General features: G+C 42.2%; 1 protein-coding gene, 1 long non-coding RNA gene, 7 other non-coding genes and 1 pseudogene across 16 annotated transcripts; 1 reads left to right on the top strand and 9 right to left on the bottom strand.

Annotated features, from left to right (window-relative positions):
* Positions 1-8165: 8165 nt before the first annotated feature.
* LOC120105357 lies at positions 8166-8287 on the bottom strand (annotated as a pseudogene).
* Positions 8288-8635: 348 nt separating this feature from the next.
* LOC113461265 lies at positions 8636-8751 on the bottom strand. Its single transcript, XR_003383416.1, has one exon. It is a non-coding gene; the product is annotated as a small nucleolar RNA Z278 (small nucleolar RNA).
* A 186-nt stretch (positions 8752-8937) lies between these two features.
* On the bottom strand, positions 8938-9027 carry LOC113461255. Its single transcript, XR_003383406.1, has one exon. It is a non-coding gene; the product is annotated as a small nucleolar RNA Z223 (small nucleolar RNA).
* Positions 9028-16887: 7860 nt separating this feature from the next.
* LOC120103848 lies at positions 16888-20647 on the bottom strand. 8 transcript variants are annotated; one of them, XR_003383402.2, is made up of 4 exons: positions 20513-20645; positions 20249-20382; positions 19522-19616; positions 16888-19392 (listed from the first exon to the last, which is right to left on the bottom strand). It is a non-coding gene; the product is annotated as an uncharacterized LOC120103848 (long non-coding RNA). The 8 variants fall into 8 exon arrangements; XR_005507730.1 differs by having other exon boundaries at positions 19522-20400; positions 20513-20647; XR_005507726.1 differs by having other exon boundaries at positions 19522-20417; positions 20513-20647.
* LOC113461257 lies at positions 17876-17970 on the bottom strand. The gene has a single exon (XR_003383408.1). It is a non-coding gene; the product is annotated as a small nucleolar RNA snoR109 (small nucleolar RNA).
* Positions 18873-18987, bottom strand: LOC113461267. The gene has a single exon (XR_003383418.1). It is a non-coding gene; the product is annotated as a small nucleolar RNA Z278 (small nucleolar RNA).
* Positions 19274-19390, bottom strand: LOC113461264. Its single transcript, XR_003383415.2, has one exon. It is a non-coding gene; the product is annotated as a small nucleolar RNA Z278 (small nucleolar RNA).
* LOC113461261 lies at positions 19719-19803 on the bottom strand. Its single transcript, XR_003383412.1, has one exon. It is a non-coding gene; the product is annotated as a small nucleolar RNA U36a (small nucleolar RNA).
* LOC113461263 lies at positions 20234-20377 on the bottom strand. The gene has a single exon (XR_003383414.2). It is a non-coding gene; the product is annotated as a small nucleolar RNA snoR134 (small nucleolar RNA).
* Positions 20648-22684: 2037 nt separating the features above from the next.
* On the top strand, positions 22685-25700 carry LOC120105351 (putative disease resistance protein At1g50180). Its single transcript, XM_039117717.1, has one exon. It carries the CDS (start codon positions 22794-22796, stop codon positions 25491-25493), a length of 2700 nt encoding a protein of 899 aa, XP_038973645.1. The 5' UTR covers positions 22685-22793; the 3' UTR covers positions 25494-25700.
* Positions 25701-26305: the final 605 nt, after the last annotated feature.

Raw genomic sequence — 26305 nt, forward strand, 5'->3', positions numbered from 1 at the left:
GCGGCAGATGCCGCACGCCCGCACGGCGGGCCGCACAGGCTTGCAAGGTAGCAGATCATATCAAAGCAATCACATATATTTAAAGATAACATAATTATTTAAGTTGGTCAAAAGCAGTCTTACAAAATTTCAAAATAGCATATGTCAACATAATTCAAATGTCCAAGCTAATCTAACTAAAATGTCAATAACTGAAGGAATCATCGGAAAATCTAACGCACTCCCCCAATCCCGTACGATCAAGTCTCTGGATTTGAAAAACAGAAAACAGAATAATGAGCTACACTAGCCCAGTAAGCAACAAAATATCCCAAAGTGGGGTCAGAGCATATCAGATCAAAATACAGGATAATGACTGGAATAAATCATAAATAACATCATTTTACTGTTTTCAAAACTTATTATCATTTTTCCAAAAACTTTGATACCAGAATCTCAACATAATAGGCTACGGCTACGTAACTCAGTGGCATGGGTTGCACAGAGTGCCAGAAACCACTATTGTTAGTCACCGGTGGCAATGGTGTCTAGAAACCACTATTCTAATCACCGGTGACGCGGTGTTGAAACCGGTTCCTTACAGATTACAAGTCGACAGGTCCAACGTATAATCTTCATTGGCGGGGCCAGAACAGAGCAAAACAGATCATAGCCATGCTGAGAATGCATATATATATATATAGAAAAATAGATTTCATAAATTATCCAGTCATATTTTACGAATTTCAGAGCATACAACAAAATTTTCAAATAAAATTTAACATGCCTGATCCATTTTACTAAATACGAAACATATGTCAAAATTTAATCAATTTATCAAATAATTTGGAAATCACACTTGAAGTATTAAGTTACTTACCTCTTCTCGCTTAATTCCTACTTCAGATCGGCGGATCAGGTTCACCTGTTTAAATTTAGTTAATTTCTTTGTTAATTTCAGAGCTAAGCAAAACTAAAAATAATATTATTGCACACGGCCCAATAGGGCCCAGAGTCGGCACATAATGGGCATGACTCGATAGGGCCCACATAGACCCGGCCCAATGGGGCCCCCAAGGTTGGTCTCAAATAGGTTCATTTATGCAATAAAATTTATTGCAGGGACCAATACTTAATCACAGGGCACTGTTCCATAATAAAACTTGAGTAAAGAAACCAAACAACATATTTGAGGACCTTTACGTAATAAATCTTTCTTATAGGGATCCAACATAAATTACAGAAGATCCTTTTGATGAAATAATATACTGTCAAGGGCTTAATTGCAAAATTCCATTTATTGGCTAAATGGGTTCGGGTTTCAGGTGTCGGGTTCCGGATTTCGAGTCAGGTTTCGGATTTCGTATTTCGGATTTTGGGTTTTTTTTTTAATCGGGCCCAAGTTGGGCCCATAGTAAACCAGGCCAAGTCGAGCCCACGGTGAACAGGGCCCATGCTTGGCCCTGTTCGGCCCGTAGGGGCCTTCTTCCTCCCCAAACCCCCATGGACAGGGAAGGGAGAGGAGGAAGAAGGGAAATTGGGGGAGAGGAAGAGGGCCGGCATGATGGTCGGACTGGGTGGCCAGAGGCCATCCCTCGGTTGACGGCCGGCTGACTGCGGTGGCGGCCGGTGGCCGCTGCGGTGGCCAGCGTCAAAAGAACAACCGAGAATGATCTTGGTTTGGGGGCAAAACAAAGAAAATATGACATGATTGATCTTGTAATCAAAGGCTGGAGAGAGTTTACCGGCGGTGGCAGAGACGGCGGAAGGGAGATCTCGGCTCAGTTCGGAAGCTAGAAGCGGTGGCGGCGCTTGGAACCGAGGGGACGAATCTCAGAACAGGGGAAGGCTTGCGAAGGGGATTCGGACGGTGATCGGGCAGCACCAGCCACTCGGGAGGCAAGAGCCGAGGAAGGATAGGAAGGAGGGGGAGGAGAGGGAGAGAGGGAGGAGGTTCGGAGGTGGCCTTAGGGGAAGGGAATGGGGGTTTTTATCACCCCTTTGTAACGCCTCTCCACCGCAAAAATCGCTGCAGTCGAGCGGAATCCGCGATCGCAGATTGGCCGCGGATTGATCGAAGGGGGGTGGCGCGGGATACCCGCGGCGCCTTCGCCTCAATCAGCCTCGGAGGAGCCGGAGAGGATCGCAATCGCGATCCTCTATTCCGGTTCTTCCCAAAAGAAGAACGGGGCTGAAGTCGGCTGGGGTTGCCGACTTCAGCCTGTATCTCATATTCTCTCCTCCTTAAAAAAATTTCGTCCTCGAAATTTAACATATCTTAGTTTGCAAAAAAAAAGTCCGAATATTTTTCCTTCATCTCGTCCTCCAGTTCCCATGTAGCCTCTCATTCTGAGTGATTGCTCCACTGGGTCTTGACATAAGGAATTGTGTGCCTTCTTAATTCTTGTTCCTTTCTATCAGCCACACGTACAGGCTGCTTAATGTGCATAGCAGAGAACTCGAGGGAAAGTATAAGCACTACTATCTATGAAGCTAAATTCAGTGTCTCCAGGGATCTAAAATTTTACCCGCTTTTCATGGCAGTTAATGGTAACGAAGTGTGACGCTAACCAGTCCATACCGAGAATTATGTCAAAGTCATACATATCTATAACTATCAAATCAGAAGGCAAGTCTCTACCTACTATCTGAACTGGACAAGTCTTGCAGACCTGATTACCAATCCTCCCACTTCCGGCAGGGGTGTTAACATGCAAATCATAATCTAACGGCACACAAGGTAGGTCATATTTTCGCACAAATATCGATGACATAATGAATGTGTAGCACCAGAATCAAATAGTATATAAGCATAAACAGAAGCAACCGGTAGTGTACCTGACACCATAGTATTGGATGCCTGAGCATCCTGCTGAGTCAGTGCATAAATACGATCCAGTGTGCGCGGTCTCCCTCCTTTCTGCTGCTTAGGAGAAGAAGGCTGAGCTGACTGAGCCGGAGCAGGAGAAGCTTGCACTTGCTGGGTTCTTGTAGTTTGAGGCCTCTGAACTGATTGAGAGTTTTGCTGATTATAAGGGCACTCCTTTATCCTATGACCCTGTTGGCCACATTTGAAACAAGCACCGGACAACCGTCTACAGAGTTCTGTCTTATGGGCGCCTCCACATGCTTCACATTTAGGCTTCTCTTGTTGAATAGTCTCTCCATAAGATCCCTGCTTTTCTGATTGCCCAGACCTATTACGAGATTTTGCTGTCCTGCTAGAATTTTGTCCACTATGAGTATCATCATCTCTGCTCCTCTTCTTTTGTATTCTATCTTTTGAATCTTGTGTTTCCTTCCAGAGTTTCCTTCCAGACAATTTCTATATTCTTGGCCCTGTCTACCAGGTCATCATAGTTTGTTGAGTGCACTGCGGCCAAACCCCGACATAAGTGAGGCTTCAATCCTTCTTCAAATCTCCTCATCCGGGACTCTGCATCTATGACGAGGGTGGGAGCAAACCGAGCTAACATGTCAAACTCTGCCTCATACTCATCCACGATCATAGTTTCTTGAGACAGATTTAAAAATTCCCTCTCTAGCTCCCTAAGGCGACTTGAAGGGAAATACTTGGAGTAGAAGGCTGTGCGGAATCTCTGCTAGGTAAGTGCCTCCTGTTCGGGTGCCAATATGTGCTCCACAGACATCCACCAATGACGAGCTCGGTCCTGAAGCATATAGGTGGCAAATCTGACCTTCTCTTCATCGGTGCACTCCATTGCCCTGAAGGCTTTCTCCATTTCATCTATCCAGGCTTCGGCCTCTTGAGGACTAGTGGTGCCTTTAAAAGCCAAAGGTGTCATTCTCTTGAATTCTGCTATACTTCTTCTTTGCTCAGGAGGAGCAACATCCTGCTGGACTAGTGGCTGAGGTTGTTGCCTCTGTTGGCGTACTAACCCGACGACCTCCTCGATTAGTTCGAGCACTCGGGTTTGATTTTCGACGGCCGTTTCTGGAGTTGATTAACCCTGGGGCCCTGAGCTATGCGATGCCTCGCCCGCTTGGTTAGTGGGGGCTCTTCCCCGAGAGCCCCTAACCATCCGATTCAAGCTACGGACACGGCGAGGCGGCATTCTGATTCAGTAAAAATATATAAATTTTATAAATTTATCCAAACAGAATAATACAAAATAGTTAACAAAACAAATGAACATTATCCCTTTGTCTAGTTACTACCCCATCTCTCAACCTTTTCGACGAATCTTAGGAATCCTTTCATTTAGGCTCTAATATGACTGTTTTACTTATGGTCTCTAGTGATCTTAGCCTGAGCTCTAATACCACCAAATCTGTCACGCCTCGAGCCCGAGGCGCGGCAGACGCCGCACGCTCGCACGGCGGGCCGCACAGGCGTGCAAGGCAGCAAATCATATCAAAGCAATCACATATGTTTAAAGATAACATAATTATTTAAGTTGGTCAAAAGCAGTCTTACAAAATTTCAAAATAGCATATGCCAACATAATTCAAATATCCAAGCTAATCTAACTAAAATGCCAATAACTGAAGGAATCATCGGAAAATCTAACGCACTCCCCCAATCACGTACGATCAAGTCTCTGGATCTGAAAAACAGAAAACAGAATAATGAGCTACACTAGCCCAGTAAGCAACAAAATACTCCAAAGTGGGGTCAGAGCATATCAGATCAAAATACAGGATAATGACTGGAATAAATCATAAATAACATCGTTTTACTATTTTCAAAACTTATTATTATTTTTTCAAAAATTCTGATACCAGAATCTCAACATAATAGGCTACGGCCACGTAACCCAGTGGCATGGGTTGCACAGAGTGCCAGAAACCACTATTGTTAGTCACTGGTGGCAACGGTGTCCAGAAACTACTATTCTAATCACCGATAGCACGGTGTTGAAATCGGTTCCTCATATATTATAAGTCGACAGGTCCAACGTATAATCCCCATTGGCAGGGCCAGAATAGAGCAGAACAGATCATAGCCATGTTGAGAATGCACATATATATATATAGAAAAATAGATTTCATAAATTATCCAGTCATATTTTATGGATTTCAGAGCATACAACAAAATTTTCAAATAAAACTTAACATGCCTGACCCATTTTACTGAATACAAAACGTATGTCAAAATTTAATCAATTTATCAAATAATTTGGAAATCACACTTGAAGTATTAAGTTACTTACCTCTTCTTGCTTAATTCCTACTTCATATAGGCGGATCAGATTCACTTGTTTAAATTTAATTAATTTCTTTGTTAATTTCAGAGCTAAGCAAAACTAAAAATAATATTATTGAAGACGGCCCAACAGGGCCCAGAGTTGGCACATAATTGGTATGACCCGATAGGGACCGTATAGACCTGGCCCAATGGGGCCCCCAAGGTTGGTCTCAAATAGGTTCATTTATGCAATAAAAATTCATTGCAGGGACCAATACTTAATCACAGGGCACTGTTCCATAATAAAACTTGAGTAAAGGAACCAAATAACATATTTGAGGATATTTACGTAATAAATCTTTCTTATAGGGATCCATCATAAATTACAGAAGATCCTTTTTATGAAATAATTTACTGTCAAGGGCTTAATTGCAAAATTCCATTTATTGGCTAAACGGGTTTGGGTTTCAGGAGTCGGGTTCCGGGTTCCGGGTTTCGGATTTTCGGATTTCAGATTTCGGATTTCGGATTTTTTTTAACCAGGCCCAAGTTGGGCCCACAGTGAACCGGGCCCAAGTCGGGCCCACGGTGAACAGGGCCTATGCTTGGCCTTGTTCGGCCCGTAGGGGCCTTCTTCCTCCCCAAACCCCCACGGACAGGGAAGGGAGAGGAGGAAGAAGGGAAATTGGGGGGGAGGAAGAAGGCCGGCATGATGGCCGGCCTGGGTGGTCGGAGGCCATCCCTCGGTCGACGGCCGGCCGACTACGGTGGCGGCCGGGGGCCGCTGCGGTGGCCGGCGTCAAAAGAACAACCGAGAATGATCTTGGTTTGGGGCCAAAATAAAGAAAATATGACATGATTAATCTTGTAATCAAAGGCTGGAGGGAGCTTACCGGCGGTGGCAGAGGTGGCGGCGCTTGGAACCGAGGGGACGGATCTCAGAATAGGGGAAGGCTTGCGAAGGGGATTCGGACGGTGATCGGGCAGCACCGGCCACTCGGGAGGCAAGAGCCGAGGAAGGATAGGAAGGAGGGGGAGGAGAGGGAGAGAGGGAGGAGGTTCGGAGGTGGCCTTAGGGGAAGGGAATGGGGGTTTTTATCACCCCCCTTGTAACGCCTCTCCGCCACGAAAATCGCGGCAATCGAGCGGAATCCGCGGCCGCGGATTGGCTGCGGATTGATCGGACGGGGGTGCCGTGGGATACCCGCTGCGCCTTTGCCTCAATCGGCCTCGGAGGAGCCGGAGAGGATATATTCCGGTTCTTCCCAAAAGAAGACCGGGGCTGAAGTCGGCTGGGGTTGCCGACTTCAGCCCGTATCTCACACTTACTATTCAATTGTCATATAGTCCTGCAAAGGAAAGATATTGCAGAACAGATCAGTCCCGCCTTCGACCTGTGCCTTAGCTGCAATCGGCCATTTCAATGACCGAAGGATTACAACTTTGTCTCCTTCATCTACAACTCCTGTTTGTCATCTTATGTCTTGCAGCAGATTGTATTATGCTTCAGAGGAGGTACTAGACGTGGTATGAGAATCGATGATGGAAAATTGGTTGTTTTCTTGTTTCAAATACTTTCTCAAGCTTCTGTGAAATTTGGAGCTTGTGGCCATTCTGGATTCTGGTGCTTTTTTCTGAAAATCTTTATGAAGTTGCTTGAAATTTTTAGGCAATGAATGCTTCTGCTTATTGGTCTAGATGAGGTTCTTTCCAGCACTGATTATCAGACACTTGTTTTGGAACTATTTAGCTTCTTTTTCTCGCATCTGTTCCTCTCCTTTCTTGACAATGTAACTCATCTCTACCCCTCATCTCTGCTGTAAATACGATTAAGCTTTAATAAAAGCTGGGTGACTCCTTTTTACATCAAAAAAAAAGAAAACAATTTGCAAGCCTTCAACCCTCTCAACCATACTTTCTCGAGTTATTTTTTTCCCGATTATTCCCTATTAACAACTAGGGAACACTGCAACCAGCTCCCGTGAAGCTCCTTTTCATGATTCTGTGTTATAACCTAGTGAAAAAACAAATGCAAATATGCAATTTCATAATTTACTTTCATACCATTTCCAAATCCAATGAATCAGTTTATACATGCAATTACCACCACAGCACGTGCACAGACATGCCTTGGTATCCACAGCATATGTTTTGTTTAAGAATTGATGTGATCTTAATTTAATGATCACCATGTAAGTTCTGCAAGCCACAGCAAGCCAGGATCATTTCTTTTCAACGGCATTAAGTTTCAGCTCGCGCAAGCAAGCCACAGCAAGCCAGGATCATTTCTTTTCAACGGCATTAAGTTTCAGCTCGCGCAAGTTCATCTGTTATGACTTCTTCGAGAAGTCAACAAGAAAGAGAACTTCCAATGCAGTTATTCGGCAATAAATCAGCATAAATTATACCAAACAAATCTTACTGCAGATCGCAGACAAATACAAATAAACGTACAAATAAATAAGTAAATAAAATGTCAACGGCCCTCTGAAGACGTGCACAAATAGCAGCTACAGGCTCTTCGATTCTTTGTACTTCTTGGCCGGCCAATGCGCCCATGTCGTCATGTGGATCAGGCTCGGTCCTCAAAGTTTCAGCTGCCTTGATTGAAGACGTATTCCTTGAGCGCAAGGTTCCATCCTGCTGCCAGTTCTCAAAACCATTTCTTTGACACACTCATCAGGATCAGGTTCCGCAAACTTCTCTCGCACGTAGGCATATTCCAATTGTTTTGTACCCTCAATTGTTCCAGTAGCTATGGAATTATCAGGATCAGGTTCAGAGATATTTGGGCAATTCCGAACCTATCTTGTCTAACCTGACATGATCTGAACCAGGCTCTTCAAAAGATTTTGTAACCCCACCAACCAGGCTCTTCTCATTGGCTTCTTTCCTATCCCAAACATCCCCATTTCATTATTTAAATATTTCATCTTTAAAAATGCAGGCATAGCTAGCAAGAAGCATCTGCAAAAAAATTCTTAACAGTGACAGTAAATTCAAAGAAAATTCAAAGGGTGAATATATAGATCTCTTTGCCTCAGAAGTATCTGCATGTTGATGTCATGCTAATTACTGCTGCTTCCCCAAGTAGGTTCTCCCTGCAAGCAGGGACTTGGTTCCGCAGCACATCCATTTTGCAGACAAATCATCATTGGCAGTGGCAAAAACCTGATGCTTTATATATGGGAAAGGCTAAAAACTCTTGTTTTCACGAAAAAGGCTTACCATTCAACAACCAAATATTTTTGTACAAGATATATACTTCAAAGTAAGCGTTGATAAAGCAAAAAAGGGTTATGCTTCTACCATCATGACCAGCTGAAATCGCCCCTCGACATTCTTTACAACCAAAACAAAAGAAATCACTCCTCAACATTTTTCATTAAAAAAATCGTACGCTAAACACATAAAAGAAATAAGAGTTTAGAAACGGCCTGAATGTACTTTGCTAATCACTACAATTCATATATGGCAAGATAACGTCGTGATCAAAAAAGAAACAATGCCTCAGAAAAGTCCACTGATGCCATTTGAATGTAGCAGCTCCAAGTAGGTTCTCCCTGTAAAACAGGGATTTGAAGCTACCTACACCTGATAAACTTGAACATATCATCATAGGCGGCTGGCAAAAATACCATTCCAGTTCTCAGAGACCGCTAAAGTCAGTTCAAATAAATTGAAGTGAAGAAAAAAAAAACAGCTATCCTAGGTGAAGAACTACAGAAAACAGTGACAAGTCCACAAAAATACAGCTATCCTAGGTGAAGAACTACAAAAAAACAGTGGTAAGTCCACAATGTACCGAGGCTCAGATTTTTTTATCAGCTTCTTCTGTCATGAATTTTCTAAAGCAGAACTGGCGTTTTGAAGCTGTCTAGATGCTCATCAAATAGAACAATAGAACATCTCATCATCCTAGCATTTGAATTTTTTTCTAGAAAATTATAAGCATATCCTAAAAAGATATGCACATAATTTTGTTGCATCGGGAAATTCAACCATTCTTTCCATGTGCATCATGCATAATTATCAGAAGCGCAAGTAGGTTATAACAATTGCCAAGAGTAGAGTACTTTAAGTGACAGAAGTATGGTACCCCCTCCAAAAAAGAAAAGAAAAAGAATAAGGAAAAGCAAAAGCATATCTGAGTTGCCACCGACATCATTCAGAGTCAAAGGATAGCCTATCCCCACCGACATCATTCCGGCCTTATCAGGACATGAGCACCTTCATGTTTCGCATCTAAATGGACTTTTGTCAAAGAGGCAACAACTACCCAGCAGCAATGAATTCCCTCAGAACCTCACCAAGCTCATATTGCAGGTGTTCAAAAAAGAAGAATGGGGGAAGAGAATTATAGTTCTGCCCGTCTTTACAATATATAGAAGCAGCCTTTATATAGTATTAGGAGGCTGACGAAGTTTGATTGGGCTGACTATGTTTGGCATAATCAATCACAAATTAATCAAGGATGAAGTTTCGTAGGGCCGACTAAATTTGGCACAATCAGTCTTTATGGAGGCAGATTATATTTGGCACAATCAATCAATGGTCCTACAATGATTCTAACATCCCTTCTCAAACTCAAAGTGGTAAAGTGGACACCAACTTGAGTTTGGAAACAAAAGATCAAAAGACGCCAGGAGGATGAGCTTTGGTGTAGACGTCCGCAGTGAAGACGGATCTCAAAGAGAAGACAACTGAAGTTCAACGATGCTCGTAGACGAAAGCACCATAGAAGAAGAGCAAGAGACCTTGAACTAGATGATGAAGAAGTCGGGAGTAGCATATAAAACTAGAGATTGAGGACTGGGGCGGCGCCATGTAGATGTATGCCTCCATGATCGAGAGCGGGACTTCTCCTACCAAGTTTACCTTCGCCAAATTTCTGACGAGACAGTGTGGCGCGCTGCTGCTGGAGTTTGGAGTGGAATAGTGCCTGCCGATTTTACCTTCGCCAAGTTTCTAATGAGATAGTGTAACGCACTACTGGAGTTTGGAGCGAGACCGTGCTCGCCGAGTTTACCTTCGTCAAGTTTCTGACGAGATGGTGTGGCGCACTACTTTTAGAGTGGGACCGTGCCTGCCAAGTTTACCTTTACCAAGCTTCTGATAAGATGGTGTGACGCGCTGTTTAGGTTTGGAGCAGAACCGCACCTGCCAAGTTTACATTCGCCAAGCTTCTGACGAGATGGTGTAGCGCCATGCTGCTGGGGTTTGAAGCGCTACCGTGCCTGCCGAGTTTACCTTCGCCAAGCTTCTGACGGTACTGTGTGGTGTACTGCTCTATGCTCACCTAGTCCTCTGGAGTTTGGATCCGGACCGCGCCTACCAAGTTTACATTCGCCAAGCTTCTGACGGTACGGTGTGGCATGCTGCTTTATGTCACCTGGTCCTCTTGGGTTTAGAGCGGGACCGCCCCTATCAAGTTTATCTTCGCTAAGCTTTTGATGGTACAATGTGGTATGATACTCCATGCTCATCTAGTCCTTTTGGGTTTGGAGCAGAACCGCGCCTACCAAGTTTACCATCGAGTGGGCATGCCGAGGGAAGTCCAAGATCTGCTCACGGATGGCCTGGAAGGAGTGGCAAGGGTCCGAGTCCACGAAGACGACGTCGTCTGAGACCATGGATTTGAAAGCCTCATGGACTTGTTTCAAGAAGGCCTTGAAGCTAAAGCCAGCTATTTGCTCCTTTGATTCATCAATTAGGCCACCGCTCTGGCAGGAATCCGACATGATGGTGATCCGGCAGCCCTCCGGGACTTTGTCAACGAACTCTCTGAAATCATCATCGGTGATGAGCTTCATGTCGCAGGAGACGATGCACTCGTCGTAGCCGGTGTCGTCGTCTTCGCCGGTCTCAGCGGGGAGGCGGTGCCGTGGCCGCTGTAGTGGAAGAAGAGGTAGTTGCCGGGGCGGGCAGAGGTGATGAGCTTGGCGACGGCGCAATGGATGTTGGCTCCCATGGGCTGGGGGTAGGACTCGTCGGTGTCGACGAGGACGGCGATGTCCTCCTCCGCAAAGCCGTAGTGCTCCACCAGGCAGCGATGCATCCGCCGCACGCCATTGATGTTGGCTCCCGTGGGCTGGGGGTAGAACTCGTCGGTGTCGATGAGCCCATCGATGTGCTGCTCTGCAAAGCCGTAGGGCTCCACCAGGCAGCGATGCATCCGCCGCATCTCGTTGATGCAACCCTTCAACTCCGCCTTCGTCCCCGGGTAGTTGCACCCCACCAGCACCGGTGTCGTCGACGAATCTGTCGTCGTCGTCGTTGGCGGTGTCCTTGGGGCCACGCTTCTTGGGACCAAAGCCCTGGTCGTAAGGGCGAGATCGACGTACTCCGCGTCCTTGTAACTGTTGCAGATGAGGAAGGCCTCGGGGCTTCCTCGAAGGAGGCAGCTCATGGCAAGGAGGAGCTCTGGCTTGGATCCAGCCTCGAGACCGAAGTGAAGAGGGGCACCGGCCTCCATGATGTCCTCCACGACGTAGCGGTCTAGATTGCACTTCACCGGCCGTAGACCCCCTAGTAGCGGGAGCCGTAGCCGGTGGATCGGAGGGCGAGGTCGAAATAGTTGCGCTCGCCGGCAATGGCGGCGAAGTCGGAGGACTCGTCGATGGGGACCTTGCGGCGGACCTCCGGCGAGGCGAGGGCCTTCTTCCGGCAGACGAGGAAGGTGGAGATCTGAAGGGGGGATGTCTATCTACACTAACTTCTTAGCATTCAAGTGGGATGGCATCACTTTCCGATCAAAAGTCAAACAAAAAATCATGAAAAAATAACAAAAAAACAATTAAAGGGTAAATGGAAGAAAGTAAGAAGGCTAAGATTTTATTAAGATCTCGATAAAAAGAAGGAAACTTTAAAAGCCGCTGAAGCTAGAGCCCGGGCTACCCCCCTCCTAAACGAGGCAGGAGAAACAAAAAATCTACGTGCGACGGCGATAATCACTGCAAAGGCAGAAGAGATGAAGGCAGCAGGTTACGTAATCGGTGGCTCTGATACGATGTTGAAAAAAGAAGAATGAGAGAAGAGAATTGTATTTCTGCTTGTCTTTACAATGTATAGGAGCAGCCTTTATATAGTATAGGAGGCTGACGAAGTTTGGTAAGGTCGACTATGTTTGGCACGATCAGACTTTATGAAGGCCAACTATATTTGACACAATCAATCACAAATTAACCAATGGTTCTACAATGTTTCTAACATTCCCCTCAAACTCAAGATGGTAAAGTGGACACCAACTTGAGTTTAGAAATAAGAGATCGAAAAATGCTGGAAAGATGAGCTTTGGTGAAGACATCCGCAGTGAGGACAGATCTCAGAGAAAAGGCAATTGAAGCTCAACGATGCTCAACCAAATCAATCAATGGTCCTACAATGATTATAACAGCAGGAGTCTGCCCTAGAAGTGGACCTAATGACAACTCTAGAGAAGCTGCAAAACCTCAAGAGTTCTTAGATTATGGAGGGGGGCATATGCAGGGAAAGCGATGCAAAACCAACCGTCTCTGCTTATAATGAGAAGCGTGTCGCTGCATGCCTCCGAGGGGACGCAAAGCAAACTTTATCATTTTCTTTGGTGGTTTGCTCTACAGGTGGCTTCTTGAAGCTGCAACAGTTGCAGATCCTCTGAAAAATTGAGGGGTGGAGCAGGGGGCGATGCCTGCTCTCATCCACTCGTCTATTAGTGACTGTGAGGTACTGGAAGATATGTCAATACCCTTAAAGAGCTGGAGGTGCTGCGTATGCCTGCAGTATTTCGTGATAGACTTCGGGAAAATGATGGTGAAGATTGGGATGCAATAAGCCATGTTCGCTCCATCATCATATATGATACCTGACTCGGTTTCTAATGCTCGAAGAATATCTTTCGTGACTGTATTTGGTGGTGACCTTGTTGTTTCAGCATCTTGAGTTCTGATTTTTGATTTCATGGTTTGTCGTGAGATAGTATTTGTTAGCATAATTTTAGAAATTAAGTAACAACCTATATTAACCTATATTATTTTTTCTTTATTAGCGTGATTCTATATCGGTCAGTATTATTCCATATTATTAGCCCAATATGGCCCACTAACAACCTAGCCCAAATACCAGTAAACTGGACTTTAAAATTATTGGGCCCAGTTAGCATTGGGCTCGGACATTACAATATCAGCCTATATTATTTTTGCTTATATGGAGTCTGTACACGAATGTACATAACCTTTGAGATGTACCGAGTATAATGGAACAGAAATATAAAGTGCTCTTTATTTTGTTTTTCTCTTCTTCTTCAAATATTTTAACAATATTCATTGGATTTTCTTTATAGAAGTAAATACATTGCTAATGCTCATGTATTTTGTTGATGGAGTACTGTAGTTTTTGTTAAATAAAATTTCTCCCTTTGCACTTGAAGCTTTACGATGAAACTTTAAAGAACAACAAACTATTGCATGCGGTGAAATAGTTGTCTTTTATATTATGGGATTCCTTCTCTTCCATGCGCGATGAAACCACCACTTAAAAATCAAGATGTCCTCTTCTTTTTAATGTAAAAGGAGTTAAGCGACCATTTACTAGTGAGAGATTAAAATTTCAGATATCATTGTATCCACCTATAAATGCTTGTTCTTGCATGTTTGTAGGAAAAATGATTGCCCTTTGTTTACAATTCAAAAATCTTGTAGAAAGGTAATTTGAATCCTGTAATCAATTTCTGCTTCACTCAACTGCTAACTAACGAATGGGGTTGATCTTTATATTTTGAGATACTCAAGAATCACGTATATAAGTATGTATGTATATGTGTGTATATAAGTATGCATGTATGCGCGCGCGTATATATATCCTGTTATTTCTAGTAGACATATTTGTCTTTTCTTGCGGTACTGATCATGTGGCAGGATTCTTGTTCTGAAATTTCCGAAATTTCTTACTATCAGTTCACCATCAATATGCCTAAAAATCCATCACAAACGTCTTAAGATTACATGAATCCAACCTCGGAGTGAAATAAGTTCAGGCTGGATAGAGAATTCAAGGCATAAAAGCTAAAACTCTAACCAATTAACACGAAAGGACAGCTCAAGGCAAGTCCTAATGCAACATTAATCCGTCGACCTGTCTTAATATGACACACAATTGAATTCTAATACAGACAAATTAGCAGTGGACATTAAAATCCTTTTAAAAGAAATAAGAGGACGGAAGAGAGGGAGAAAAGAGGAGCCAACACTGGAGCGAGGCTCTTTCGTCTCCGTGACCCGGACGTCGGCCGGAAACCGATCCCTCTCCGCGTGCTGGACCGCGACGGCGTTGGCAGAGACGACGAACGGCCTCGAATTTTGCGAGGGAGAGGAGGAGACGCACGGGAAGGAATGGCGGGAAGAGGCGAGCTTCGGAGAGGATGCGGGCTTGAGATTCTTGGACGACGGCATCTCCGTAGAAGAAGAGGAAAGAAGCGAAGGACGAGAGCGAGAGGGGAGGAGGTGAAGAGCGGAGTTAACGACGAGCTCCATTTCCTGGAAGAGGATAGAAAGAAGCTGCTTGGAGCTCGGGATTTTTCAGAGTGGCGAGGACATACAAGCGGCGTGGTCGATCGGTTGGACTCGCGGAAGCTGCTTGGAGCTCGGGATAACCCTTATTCCTTCCTTTATCTTGCCAAATCATCTTTTACCAGCGGGATAGTCCAATTACCTCCCTGTATCATCACAAGAGGGATATCATCCTTTGGGTTCAAACGGGTGGGACCATAAATAACCGGGTCCAACCTTGTTCTTTATTCATATCCAACCTAATAAAAAATTGGATCAGATCCAATTCATAGCTATAATTTTTGATTCAACATATCATTCAGATTGGATCGAATTTATGTATAACTCGATCCCAATCCAAAAAAATTGGATCAGGATGGGTCCGAGTTAGATTCAAGTTGGATTCAGTTCAAAGCCAATTCTAATTCTCTCTCTTCGCCGAAGTTCCGATTTCTTATTTAACCAGTATTCACTTTCTCAAATTAAATCATACAAATAAATGACATGCTTGACAAGGTACAGTTGCTGTCGGTGTTCATCAACGCTGCACATCTCTCAAGGACTTTTATTAACTTCCTTAGGCAATGACTCAATTTTTTTTTTGGTAGAAAAATAGGAGGGGAGAGGGAGAGACCAGCCCACCCGCATAGCAGCCCCCACTGGACCCCCCTTCCACCAGAAAATGTTCGATACAAGTCGCAGGTTTCGCGTGCCTTTTCCGACCCGTGGGCTCACCGCCACACGTGTAGGTACGTCACCCCAGCGCCACCTTGGTACAAGTGGAAGGAAAGCATGACCACCAGCAAGACATCCGGGCGTGGGGCATCTAGTTCCCTAATTTAATCGACGCCCGTGCGTTTCAAACCCGGACAACTTGGACGGAATTATCGCCCCCTTACCACTAGGCTACTACCTTGGTGGCAATGACTCAATTTTTCAAACATATACTTCATAAGAACAAACAAAAACACTAAACCAGTGCAGCAAACTTTTGTAAAACCTTATTTCAGGATATTCACAAACAACTACTTAAAATGAAGAAATGTTTTAAAACCCATGGTGGGTCACAGCCGACCCATTGAACCCCCACTAATATTTTTAGGTAGGGTCACATCAAAATTAATAACTATATTTTATACCAACTATTTTTAATCAATTTTTATTATAACAAAAAGATAGTAAAAACCTTAATCCAATTTTTACATACCTACAACAGCTTTAATATTTTAATAACTAAAACTTCTATAGGTTGGGCATAACAACTAAATTGAGCTTCATCTAAAAAGTAGTTTTCAGCTTTCTGAAAAAGCTGAAATAATTTTTCAAAATTTTTATCAAACATTCTTTTTCATCCAAAAATACTTTTCAAGGATCAGAAAATACGTTTTGCCCCTCTAAAAGCTCCTCAAACAAGGCCTTAATTATCAATACTATTATATACCGTTGTAACTTATAATTTTATAATTAAATGTTTCTAACACATTGGTGCTACACATATGCATTGTACAGCCTTGTTAAAAAAATTTTTGATCAAGATTATATAATTAACTGAAATAAATTAAATAAATTCAGTTTAACCTTTATAATTATATAATTGTGATACAAATTGTTATCAAATAAACATGCCAAGTTTTGAAAAAAAGAAGTAAGCTCTTTTTATTATATATTGACATTAAAATTAATTATAGGGTCTGTTTTTATATTTATTAATTTAATTTCCATTACTTTTAGATCTTTATGTACTTCATTAACAACGGGTCAACCGCGGACATAGCCACCAAAATGGGTCAGTTCAGCCCAGCGGATTCACAACATACACATGTCGCCTTGATGTTAAACCAATCAAATTCAATTTACCATGGGAAACACAACAAAAGGAAATGTGTGGAATTTTAAACTAATCGCATAAAAGTTTCGCTCTCAGGGTCTGTTACACAGTGGGAGGCACCTTTGAAGAGCAGCTATGCAGCTAGATTGCATGCTGTCAGGGTTTCTGAGATCAAAGATTCAAAATTTTCTTTCCGTGGTGACTCGCACGGCTAACTTCTGCCATTAATAAATCACTGTTTCCATTCAATCCAACATCCTTTCTAGAAAGGCATTGTTCAAGTTGGTATTTCAATCCACATCTTCTGGGGCAAGGCAAACAACCAACCAATTATCCCATTCGCTCCGCAACTTCTATATCCAGAGCAAAGGCAACCAACCAGCCAACTTTGTGGCCAACACCATATCTTGTAAATACAAGCTAAAATTCATTTAATAAATAAATCAAATGTTTACAAGCTCTCAACATGGCTACAATTAGAAAGAATTGGAGGCTTGCAGACATTCAAGTAACTTTAGGCTATATCTATATATAAATCTTCACTGCAATCACAAAGGAAAGATCTGCATAATAAAAAGTCACACTTGGTTTTCAGTCCTTACAAGATGTTAATAAAGACTAATAAACTCTGGTCCTTGTCACCCAGTAAGCAACAATGAGTTGTCCCAGTATATCAGTGATATCATGTTGACAATTCAAGAATTTGCTGCAGTACAAGACTTTGTGTCATTTCGATCCTGAGATTGAAAGCCCAATCCAAAATACCAGGACCATATGTTTTCAATCTTTCTGATGATCAGCAACAGGGTAAAGACAAATCTAACACCTACTTAAAATCTTTATAAAGCTCTTTCTACAGTAATTAAGCTCTGCAACCTCTTTCTAATTTGATGGGTGGCATATCAGCCATAATCCCAGATCAAACTGGTTGCACTTAGGTGTGAAGTCCAAAACATAGAAGCACCAAAATGTTTCATAGCAATACACAACCAAAAAAGTAATTAAAAAATTAAACGATACAAACTAATAAATCAATATAAAAGTACAAATATTTCCTCAAAAAACAAATAGAGTGAAAATAAGAGCAAAAATATAATTGCAGATTATAGAGAACAGCATGGACCAATAGAGCGACAGATTAAAAGAAAATTAGATCAAATGTAGGCATTGATGACACAATCTGCAGCCGTTAAAAAGCAGCTTGCCTGGATAATGGCCGAGCTATCATCACTTTGAAAAATTAATAAAAACATTAAAAAATCAAAGAAAATGGATAGCTCTTGCTGTGTGAGAAGGTCCTCTAAAAATGGCTAACACATGCACCATATCCTTCTTCTGCCCTTCTCACAAAAAATAAAAAAGAATAAAATAGGAAGCTACTTTTTAAGAACCGATTAATGTGGGAAGCTTGGTAAGCGGGTTGCCAACAATAAGGAGGACAAGCCGACCAGTTTTCTTCCCTCTTCTCTTGATTCATATAGCTACAGCCAGATCTGGCAACTTCAAGACCAGGGCAACCCAAAACCCTAACCTTGGTACATGTAGCGCAAATCCTAACCATCATTATAAAATCTACCACATAATATCAGGAGAAAACGGAGAAAAACCTAAAAATCAAGAGGGAAAAGAAGGGATAAGCTCTATACTGAGAGAGAGAGAGAGAGAGAGAGACCTTAAGGACAAAATTCAACATCATAGAGAACGCGACCAATAAAGCATACAACAAAACAATAAGGTTCACATATTCCATCAATAAGCTCCACCAAAAAAATGTAGAGAAGCAAAAAAGCTGAAGTGTCGACATGTTAGTCCAATGATAACCTCAGAATGAAAAGATTTACTTAGACATGGGAACAATGTAGAACCTCCAATATCAACTATAGCCAAATAGAAGAAACATGTCCTATGATTAGTTAAAAGCAAAATACAAGTAAGAATAATCCCTATATTTTTGTAACTCAAGAAGCAAAAAGATTAATTATCAAATATTATTGTTTCAAAACCTTATCAATCTTGGGAGCACCACTAATTATTTGAAGATATTGAGTTTAAAATAATCTAAAACGTTACATATCAGTAAAAGACAGAATGCTGTGGAACATGTAGCCTAAGTTTAAAATATTACATGCAGACCGAGCTAAAACTTGAGTTGGGGATTTAGTTCAGGGTAAGTTGGCCTTTACATTAGGAGGAAAGGTAGAGCTGCAGATTGTTTTATGCACAAAGTATATTCGCCTTCCATTCTGAAGATGTACCCTATGCCATGTAGTGTGTTGTATAGATAGTGTACATAAGAATTACAGACATAGCTTGCAAGTAGCATCACCAAAAATTTCTTAACAGTGAAAGAAAAGTCAAAGAAAATTCAAAGGGTGAACATATAATTCTCTATGCCTCAGAAATATCTGTTGATGTCATGTTAACTGCTGCTTCCCCAAGTAGGTTCTCCCTGCAAGCAGGGACTTGGTTCCACAACACATCCATTTTGCAGACAAATCATCATTGGCAGTGGCAAAAAGCTAAAAGTTTTGTGTTTCACAAAAAAGGCTTACCATTCAACGACCAAATACTTATGTACAAGATATACACTTCAAAGTGAGTGTTTAAAAAGCAAAAAAGGCTAATGCTTCTACCATCACGTCCAGCTGAAATCACTCCTCAATATTTTTCATTAAAAAAAAAGTATATTAAATACATAAAAGAAATAAGAGTTTAGAAACAGCCCGAATGTACTTTGTTAATCACTATAATTCATACACATCAAGATAACATCATGGTCAAAAAAGAAACAATACCTCAGAAAAGTCCACTGAATGTCATTTGAATGTAGCAGCTCCAAGCAGGTTCTCCCTGTAAAACAGGGACTTGAAGCTATCTACACCTCATAAACTTGGAGATATCATCATAGGCAGCTGGGAAAATTACAATTCCAGCTATCAGAGCCCGCTAAAGTCAGTTCAAACAGATGGATGTGAGAAAACAAAAAATCAACTATCCTAGGTGAAAAAACTAGAAAAAAACAATGATAATCTAAAATGTACCGAGGCTCAGAACAGCTTCCTCTATCATTCTGAAGCAGAACTGGCGTTTTTGAAGCTGTCTAGATTCTCATCGCAGACAATGCATCACAATGAGTCTAAAACAAATAGAAGAATAGAATACCTCATTATCCTAGCAGTTGAATTTTTTCTAGAAAATTAAAAGCAAATCCTAAAAAGATATGCACATTTTGTCGCATCAGCCCATATCAAGGAATTCGACCATTCTTTTCATATGCTTCATGAACAATTATCAGAAGCGCAGGTAGGTTATATCCATTGCCACGAGTAGAGCATTTTAAGTGAAAAATATAGTACCCCCTCCACAAAGGGGAAAACTCAATCCATTTTTTCCCTCGTATCCTGATCGCAAAAATATCATCAACAGCCAATATAGATACTAGAGAAACTTATAGAGGCATCAAACAATATCCACTTGAAGGGAAAAAATAAAAAGGGTTTCGGATCTTTTTTAGCTCATCACGTGATATTGGCGAAAAAATACAAATTTCCAAGCTTTTGTTGGGCACCTAGTTGTGGCGAGAGATTTTAGAGGCAAAACCATGGAAAAAGGAGTAAGCCCCCACGTTAACCCCGCCGTTTTCGCTGTATGCCTCCATGACTAGGCTCACTGGGGAACGAAACCTCAAAAAGCCAAAGGTGTGGAGAGGCAAAAGATAACAAACAGATGGAAAGAAACATCATAAAAAATCTAAAGTTTAGCCGTTACATTGACACAGATCGGTCGCAGGAATTCGTGAACAGAACTGCAACAAGGAACGGCGAATCTATCTGGCACCAGCATTGGGGCTTCCGTCGTCACGGAGTTCTTCAGCAAAGCCCGGGGTGCTTCGTGCAAGACTTCTACAAAGAATCAAGATCCTAAAATCTCTCAAGTCCTAACTTTAAGAATTACTTCCATTCTTAAATCCAATGCCTCGAACACGAAAAAAAAAAGAAAAAGAAAAAGAAAGATTAAAGATGAAAACTTTACTCGAATCAGAAGCGCCGAATCGAGAAATCGGGTTGTTTGGAGGAAGAAAACGGCTGCCCGGCGGAACCCTAAGCCCGGGCAAAACCCTAGAACAAGAAGAGGAGGAGGTATAGGACGCGAAGAAAAGGGGTGCGCTTTCCCCTATTTATAGGAGTTTGAGCAAACCGTGCACCAAACGGGAAATCAGTGTACTTATCAGAACCGGCTTGGCCGGTCTGACCGAACTCCTATAAAACTGGGCCGCTGCCGAAACCGGCTCCATGTAAAAAAGATCGACCTTGGCACAAAGCCCTTTATGTATCTTCTAAAAATAAAATGAAATATTGTTTTTTTTTCCAAAAATATCATTGTGCTGGAACTTTAGACCTGCTCAACCGTCAGGTAGCCCATCCAAGCCGGATACATTTTTGGACTGGTTTGAGCCTGATTTTTCAGCTTGGTGGGTTGGACTAGGCCAAAAATTTAAGCCCATCCTTTAAATAGGTCAAGCTCGAGTTTGCAACAACCCGACCCAAACCCCAATTTTTTAAATTAATAAATATTATATCTATTATATAAATAGTTATGGTGATCCATGCTAGACTTGTCTAATTAGGTGAAATTTTTGAATTAGATCGAGCTATTTGATATCTTTTAAGGTTTCAGGTTCATTTCATTGCTAGGCACCAACAGTTAGGGTTAGCTTCTCCTCCTTGCCTCCTCGCCTCAATTAGACAACCCTCTACCTTATTAGGCCATCGGCCACTGACCACTAATGAGGCCCCCACCCCTTAACCTAACAACCCCACGCCAACTATCAGCTTCTTGCCTTCTCTAGCCTTTCCATCATTGGACAAAAAGAATCCATCCTCTCCTCTCATCTTGTCTACCTCTGATGAAAAATGTCCACCGACCACCATACCTTAGTCTCCATGCTTAAATTTTTTGCTGCATAGCGCATCAACCAACTCTTTTACAGTCGGCCTATTTTTCTAAGTCTGATCACAGCTCAACCTTAGCAAGCGATGCTACATGGCTAATTAGTAGAAGGGATGTTAACGGCTCTCAATCTTCGTTCTATATTCTAAACCAAGTCAATTTTTCATGCTTCTCTTGCTAGGCCTCATAGGGGCTACGGTCCTACAAATTCTAAGAGAAAAGTAGAGGCAAACTTGAGGTGAAATGGGCTTAATTGCTTGTCGTCAAATCATATTTAGAATTCTTTATTGCACCATTGTGCGTAAATGCGGGGCTATACTAGTAAAAATGCGGAAGTGATGTCTAGGTTAGCTTGGTACATCACATGTAAACTTCTTAAGAATTATATTGCCCAAAAAAGCCCAAATGATGGACAAATTTTGAAACTCCACAAAACCAGAGGTTTGGGCTAGAAGCCTGAAACTGGATAAGTAGCGGTCTCGAAGCTAGAAGGTAGATCCAAAGACTGAGTGAGGCCAATCCCGCTTCTGATAAAATGATGTAGCATCTTAAGCTGAGCCTAGCACGAATCTAGCTCGACCAACCCGATTAGCAAGTCCCGCTCGAATCAATCATTGTACAATAAAATTAACAAACAACACCTCGGTCCGCGCTTTATACAATGGAGGTATAATTTTTTTTTCAGTATTTATTGGCCTTTGTTAAAAGTTGTAATGACCTCTATACATTCATATTCGAAAAAAAAAAAGAGGAGACTTCGATGCATTATTCCCATATTTGTAAATTTACTATGGGCTTAGATTAAATCTCCTTCTAATTACATTTGAAGGTCATTGTAATCTTTACTTCTTTTGAAAACTTTTTTTTTCTGTTCTTAATATATTTTTCATTAAGGAACAATAATGATACTTCATTGCAGGGAATGTTTTCTCCTGTCATCAAGGACCACTTCATCTTGATTCATAGACTCTCGTGGAAAAATAAAAATACAGAAACAACAACAATGCAAATAGACTCTTAGATTTGATTAAAAAGGACGTAAAAAATTTACTAAATTGCAACTTGAGATTACTTATTATTTGATTGGAAAGGACCGTAAGAAATTTACTAAATTGCAACTTGCGATTACTTGTGCTGGTCAAACCACTACCGTTTAAATATATAGCTGTTTACCATTTACTTGCGATTACTAAATCTTTTGACTTCTATGTACAACTTGACAAATGGGATCCAGGGGAGGCCCATCTGTGCTGTAGCAGCAATCATGGCTGGATGCCTTTAGAGCAAGCAGATCTTGCAGATCTAGATGTGTTTCTGAAGCTATAATCTCACTTCCTTTTGGGAAGGAGAACTGAGAGCAGAAATGGCTGAGGCTGTTGTTTCTCTTGTGGTGCAGAAACTCGGAGACTTCCTAATCCAAGAAGCCGAATTTTTGTATGGAGTCCGTGGCCAAGTCAAGTGGATACAGGATGAATTGCGGGGAATTCAATGTTTCTTGAAGGACGCTGACAACAAACGGAAGGGGAACGATGAGAGAGCGAAGAATTGGGTGAGAGATGTCAGAGATGTTGCTTGCGACGCTGAGGACGTCGTCGAAACATTTGTGCTCAAGATCGAGAGACGGCGGAGGCGGAGAGGCTTCGGGGGCCTTGTCATTAGGTATGCCCTTATCTTCGGTGAATTAATAGCTTGCTATAAAATTGGCTTGGATATTTCAGAGATCAAGTCAAGGATCCTTGACATCTCCGATCGTAGAGCTCGATATGGCATCGCCAATATAGGTGAAAGTGGGGGAGCAGGGGGGAGCCATGCAGATGAGAGTGTGCAAGCGCGGCGGCGGATATTACCACATGTTGATGACTCAGATACTGTAGGTTTCGAGGATGACAGGAAAGCAATTGTAGAGCAATTACTCGATCCGAGAAATACACGGCTTTGCGTGATCTCGATAGTTGGAATGGGTGGTCAGGGCAAGACTACACTTGCTAAAAAGGTTTACAATACCGGCGAAATCAAGAGAAGCTTTGAGAAATATGCGTGGATATCAGTTTCTCAGGACTATAGTGGGACAAAGATTTTCAAGAACATCATGAGGAAAATTATGGGAATTTCAGAGGAAGAACTGGATAGGATGGAAGAAGATGACTTGAAAGAGAAGCTGCATGAGTTCTTGAAAGACAAGAGATATCTGATCGTGATGGATGATATATGGAGTACAGAAGTATGGAAAAAAATTGTGCCAGCCTTTCCAGATGCGAAGATTGGAAGCAGAATCATTTTCACTTCACGTTTGATAGATGTTGCAAAATCTGCCGATCCAGATTCCCCACCCTATGAGTTAAGGTTTTTAGATGGACAGGAGAGCTGGGAACTCTTTCTTAGGAAGGTTTTTCCAAATCAAGATGTTAAAACGAGCTGCCCTGAGAACTTGGAGATGTTGGGTCGAGAACTTGTGAAAAGATGTGGTGGTTTGCCTCTTGCTCTTGTTGTGCTTGGAGGCATGCTATCGAAAAAAGATAAAAATCCTGTCGTATGGTCAAAAGTGAAGAAGAGCTTGAAATGGGAGGCAGACAAAGATGGCAAACAATGCTTAGATGTACTGGCTTTGAGCTATGAAGACCTACCTTACGACCTAAAATCATGCTTTCTCTATCTGGGTTGTTTCCCCGAGGACTCAGAGATCAGAGCTTCTAAACTCATTAGGTTATGGACTGCAGAAGGCTTCATTCCGGCAAGAGAGAGGGAAACTTTAGAAGAAACAGCGGCAGATTACTTGGAAGAGTTAGTCCAGAGGTGCGTGGTTCAAGTTGTGGAAAGGAGGTCTGATGGAGGTGTTAAGACCTTCCGAGTTCACGATCTCCTGCGTGAATTGTGCATATCGGAAGCAAAAGAGGCTCGATTTGCCGACGTTTATAGCACCGAAGATCAGACAACCTCAAGTGCTTCACGCCGTGTGGCTTTATTCCACTGCAGTGCTGATCATGTACTGGAGTCTCTTAATTCTTCTTCTCAATTCCTGCGCACTCTCGTAGGCTTCAATTGGCATGCAAGCACTGGCCCTGTAGACCTGAGGCTACACAGTCTGAAGTTACTGAGAGTGATTGATCTGGAAGGGGCGTCACTTCAGGAGCTGCCCGAGGAAATCAAAAGCATAATCCATTTGAGATATTTGGGGCTGAGAAGGACCAGGGTGTCAGATATTCCACCATCCATTGGAGATCTTTGCTATCTACAAACTCTTGATGTAAGGCGGACTCCTGTAAGGTCTTTGCCTGATGCATTTTGGAAGATTCGTTCACTAAGGCATGTATTCTTTAGCCGGGCTTGCGCGATCCCGATCCCAAGAAAGATCTGTGCTGCAAAGAATCTGCAGACCTTGAAGGAAGTACGTGGTGGATCATGGATTGAGAAGCAACTGCCACAACTGACCAACCTTCAGAACCTCACGATCCTTGATGTTTCAGATTTAGATGAAATGATGCTGTTTAATTCACTCAAGAACCTGAGTTCTCTAGTTTCATTAGCACTCCGAGGAACTTTGATCCCCACCGACATCATTCCGGCGTTATCAGGACATGAGCACCTTCATGCTTTGCGTCTAAGTGGACCTATGTCAAAGAGGCCACAATTACCCAACAGCAATGAATTCCCTCAGAACCTCACCAAGCTCACATTGCAGGGATCTAATCTAGAAGTGGACCCAATGGCAACGCTGGAGAAGCTGCAAAACCTTAGAGTCCTTCGCTTGAGGTTTGGGGCATATGCAGGGAAAGAGATGATCTGCTCTGCAGGTGGCTTCTTGCAGCTGCAATGGTTGCATCTCCAGGGTCTGAGGGCACTGGAAAATTGGAGGGTGGAGGAGGGGGCGATGCCTGGTCTCATCCACCTGTCTATTGTTGACTGTAATGCACTGAAGATGCTTCCACAAGGACTAAGATATGTCACTACCCTTAAAGAGCTGGAGCTGGTGTTTATGCCTGCCACATTTCGTGATAGAGTTCGGGAAAATGGTGGCGAGGATTGGGTTGCGATAAACCATGTTTCCTCCATCATCATAAAATGATATCTGACTCAGTTTCTAATGCTGGGAGAATTTCTTTGCGTGATTGCATTTGGTGGTTTCAGCCTCTGAAGTTTTAGTTTTCGATTTCTTGATTTGTCGTGATAGTATTCATACGATTTTCTTGATGGCAGTAGATGCAGCTCGTCAATGCTCATGGATTGTGTTAATGGTCTGCGATTTCTGTTAAATAAAATTGTTCCCTTTCCACTCGAAGCTTTGCCATGAAACTTCAACGAACCACAAACTACCGTATGCAATGAGAGTTGTCCTTTATATGCTATGAGATTGCTTCTCTTCCATGTGTGATGATACAACCTATTAAAAAATCAAGATGTCTATTTAAAAAAAAAAAATGAAAAAGGAGCTAATCCGCCCGTTTGTTATGGAGAGATTAAAATTTCAGATATCATTGTATTCAACTGCAAGTGTTTGTTCTTGCATGTTCGTAGGCAATATGATTGCACTCTTGATCTTTGTAGAAAGGTAATTATAATCCTGTGATCAATTTATCCTCCAATTAACTTCTAATTAACCACTGAGGTTGATCTTGATCTTTTGAGATACTCGATAGTCCGAACCTGCGCATTTAATTCTTGCTAGTTTTGTATTTTCTACTTGATTACATCTGAGCAAACCTGTTTCTTTTCTTCTTGTTGGTGTTGCCTTCAGCATGAGAAATCTTGGCAAAATTGTTATGGGCATGGGATTGAACACTCGTACCATATGAATTAGTAGCCAAAAAATACCTTTCTTAGTCTCTCGAACTTGACCTCGTTAGGGTGTTCTATCACATTCCTATTGAGTAAACATAA

This window comes from Phoenix dactylifera, unplaced genomic scaffold, assembly GCF_009389715.1.
Source record: "Phoenix dactylifera cultivar Barhee BC4 unplaced genomic scaffold, palm_55x_up_171113_PBpolish2nd_filt_p 000265F, whole genome shotgun sequence".
In the NCBI taxonomy this organism is placed as follows: Eukaryota; Viridiplantae; Streptophyta; class Magnoliopsida; order Arecales; family Arecaceae; genus Phoenix; species Phoenix dactylifera.

Bases quoted from the DNA above. Each gene is read 5' to 3' on its own strand.
- LOC120105351 (XM_039117717.1), top strand. From the start codon at position 22,794: ATGGCTGAGGCTGTTGTTTCTCTTGTGGTGCAGAAACTCGGAGACTTC.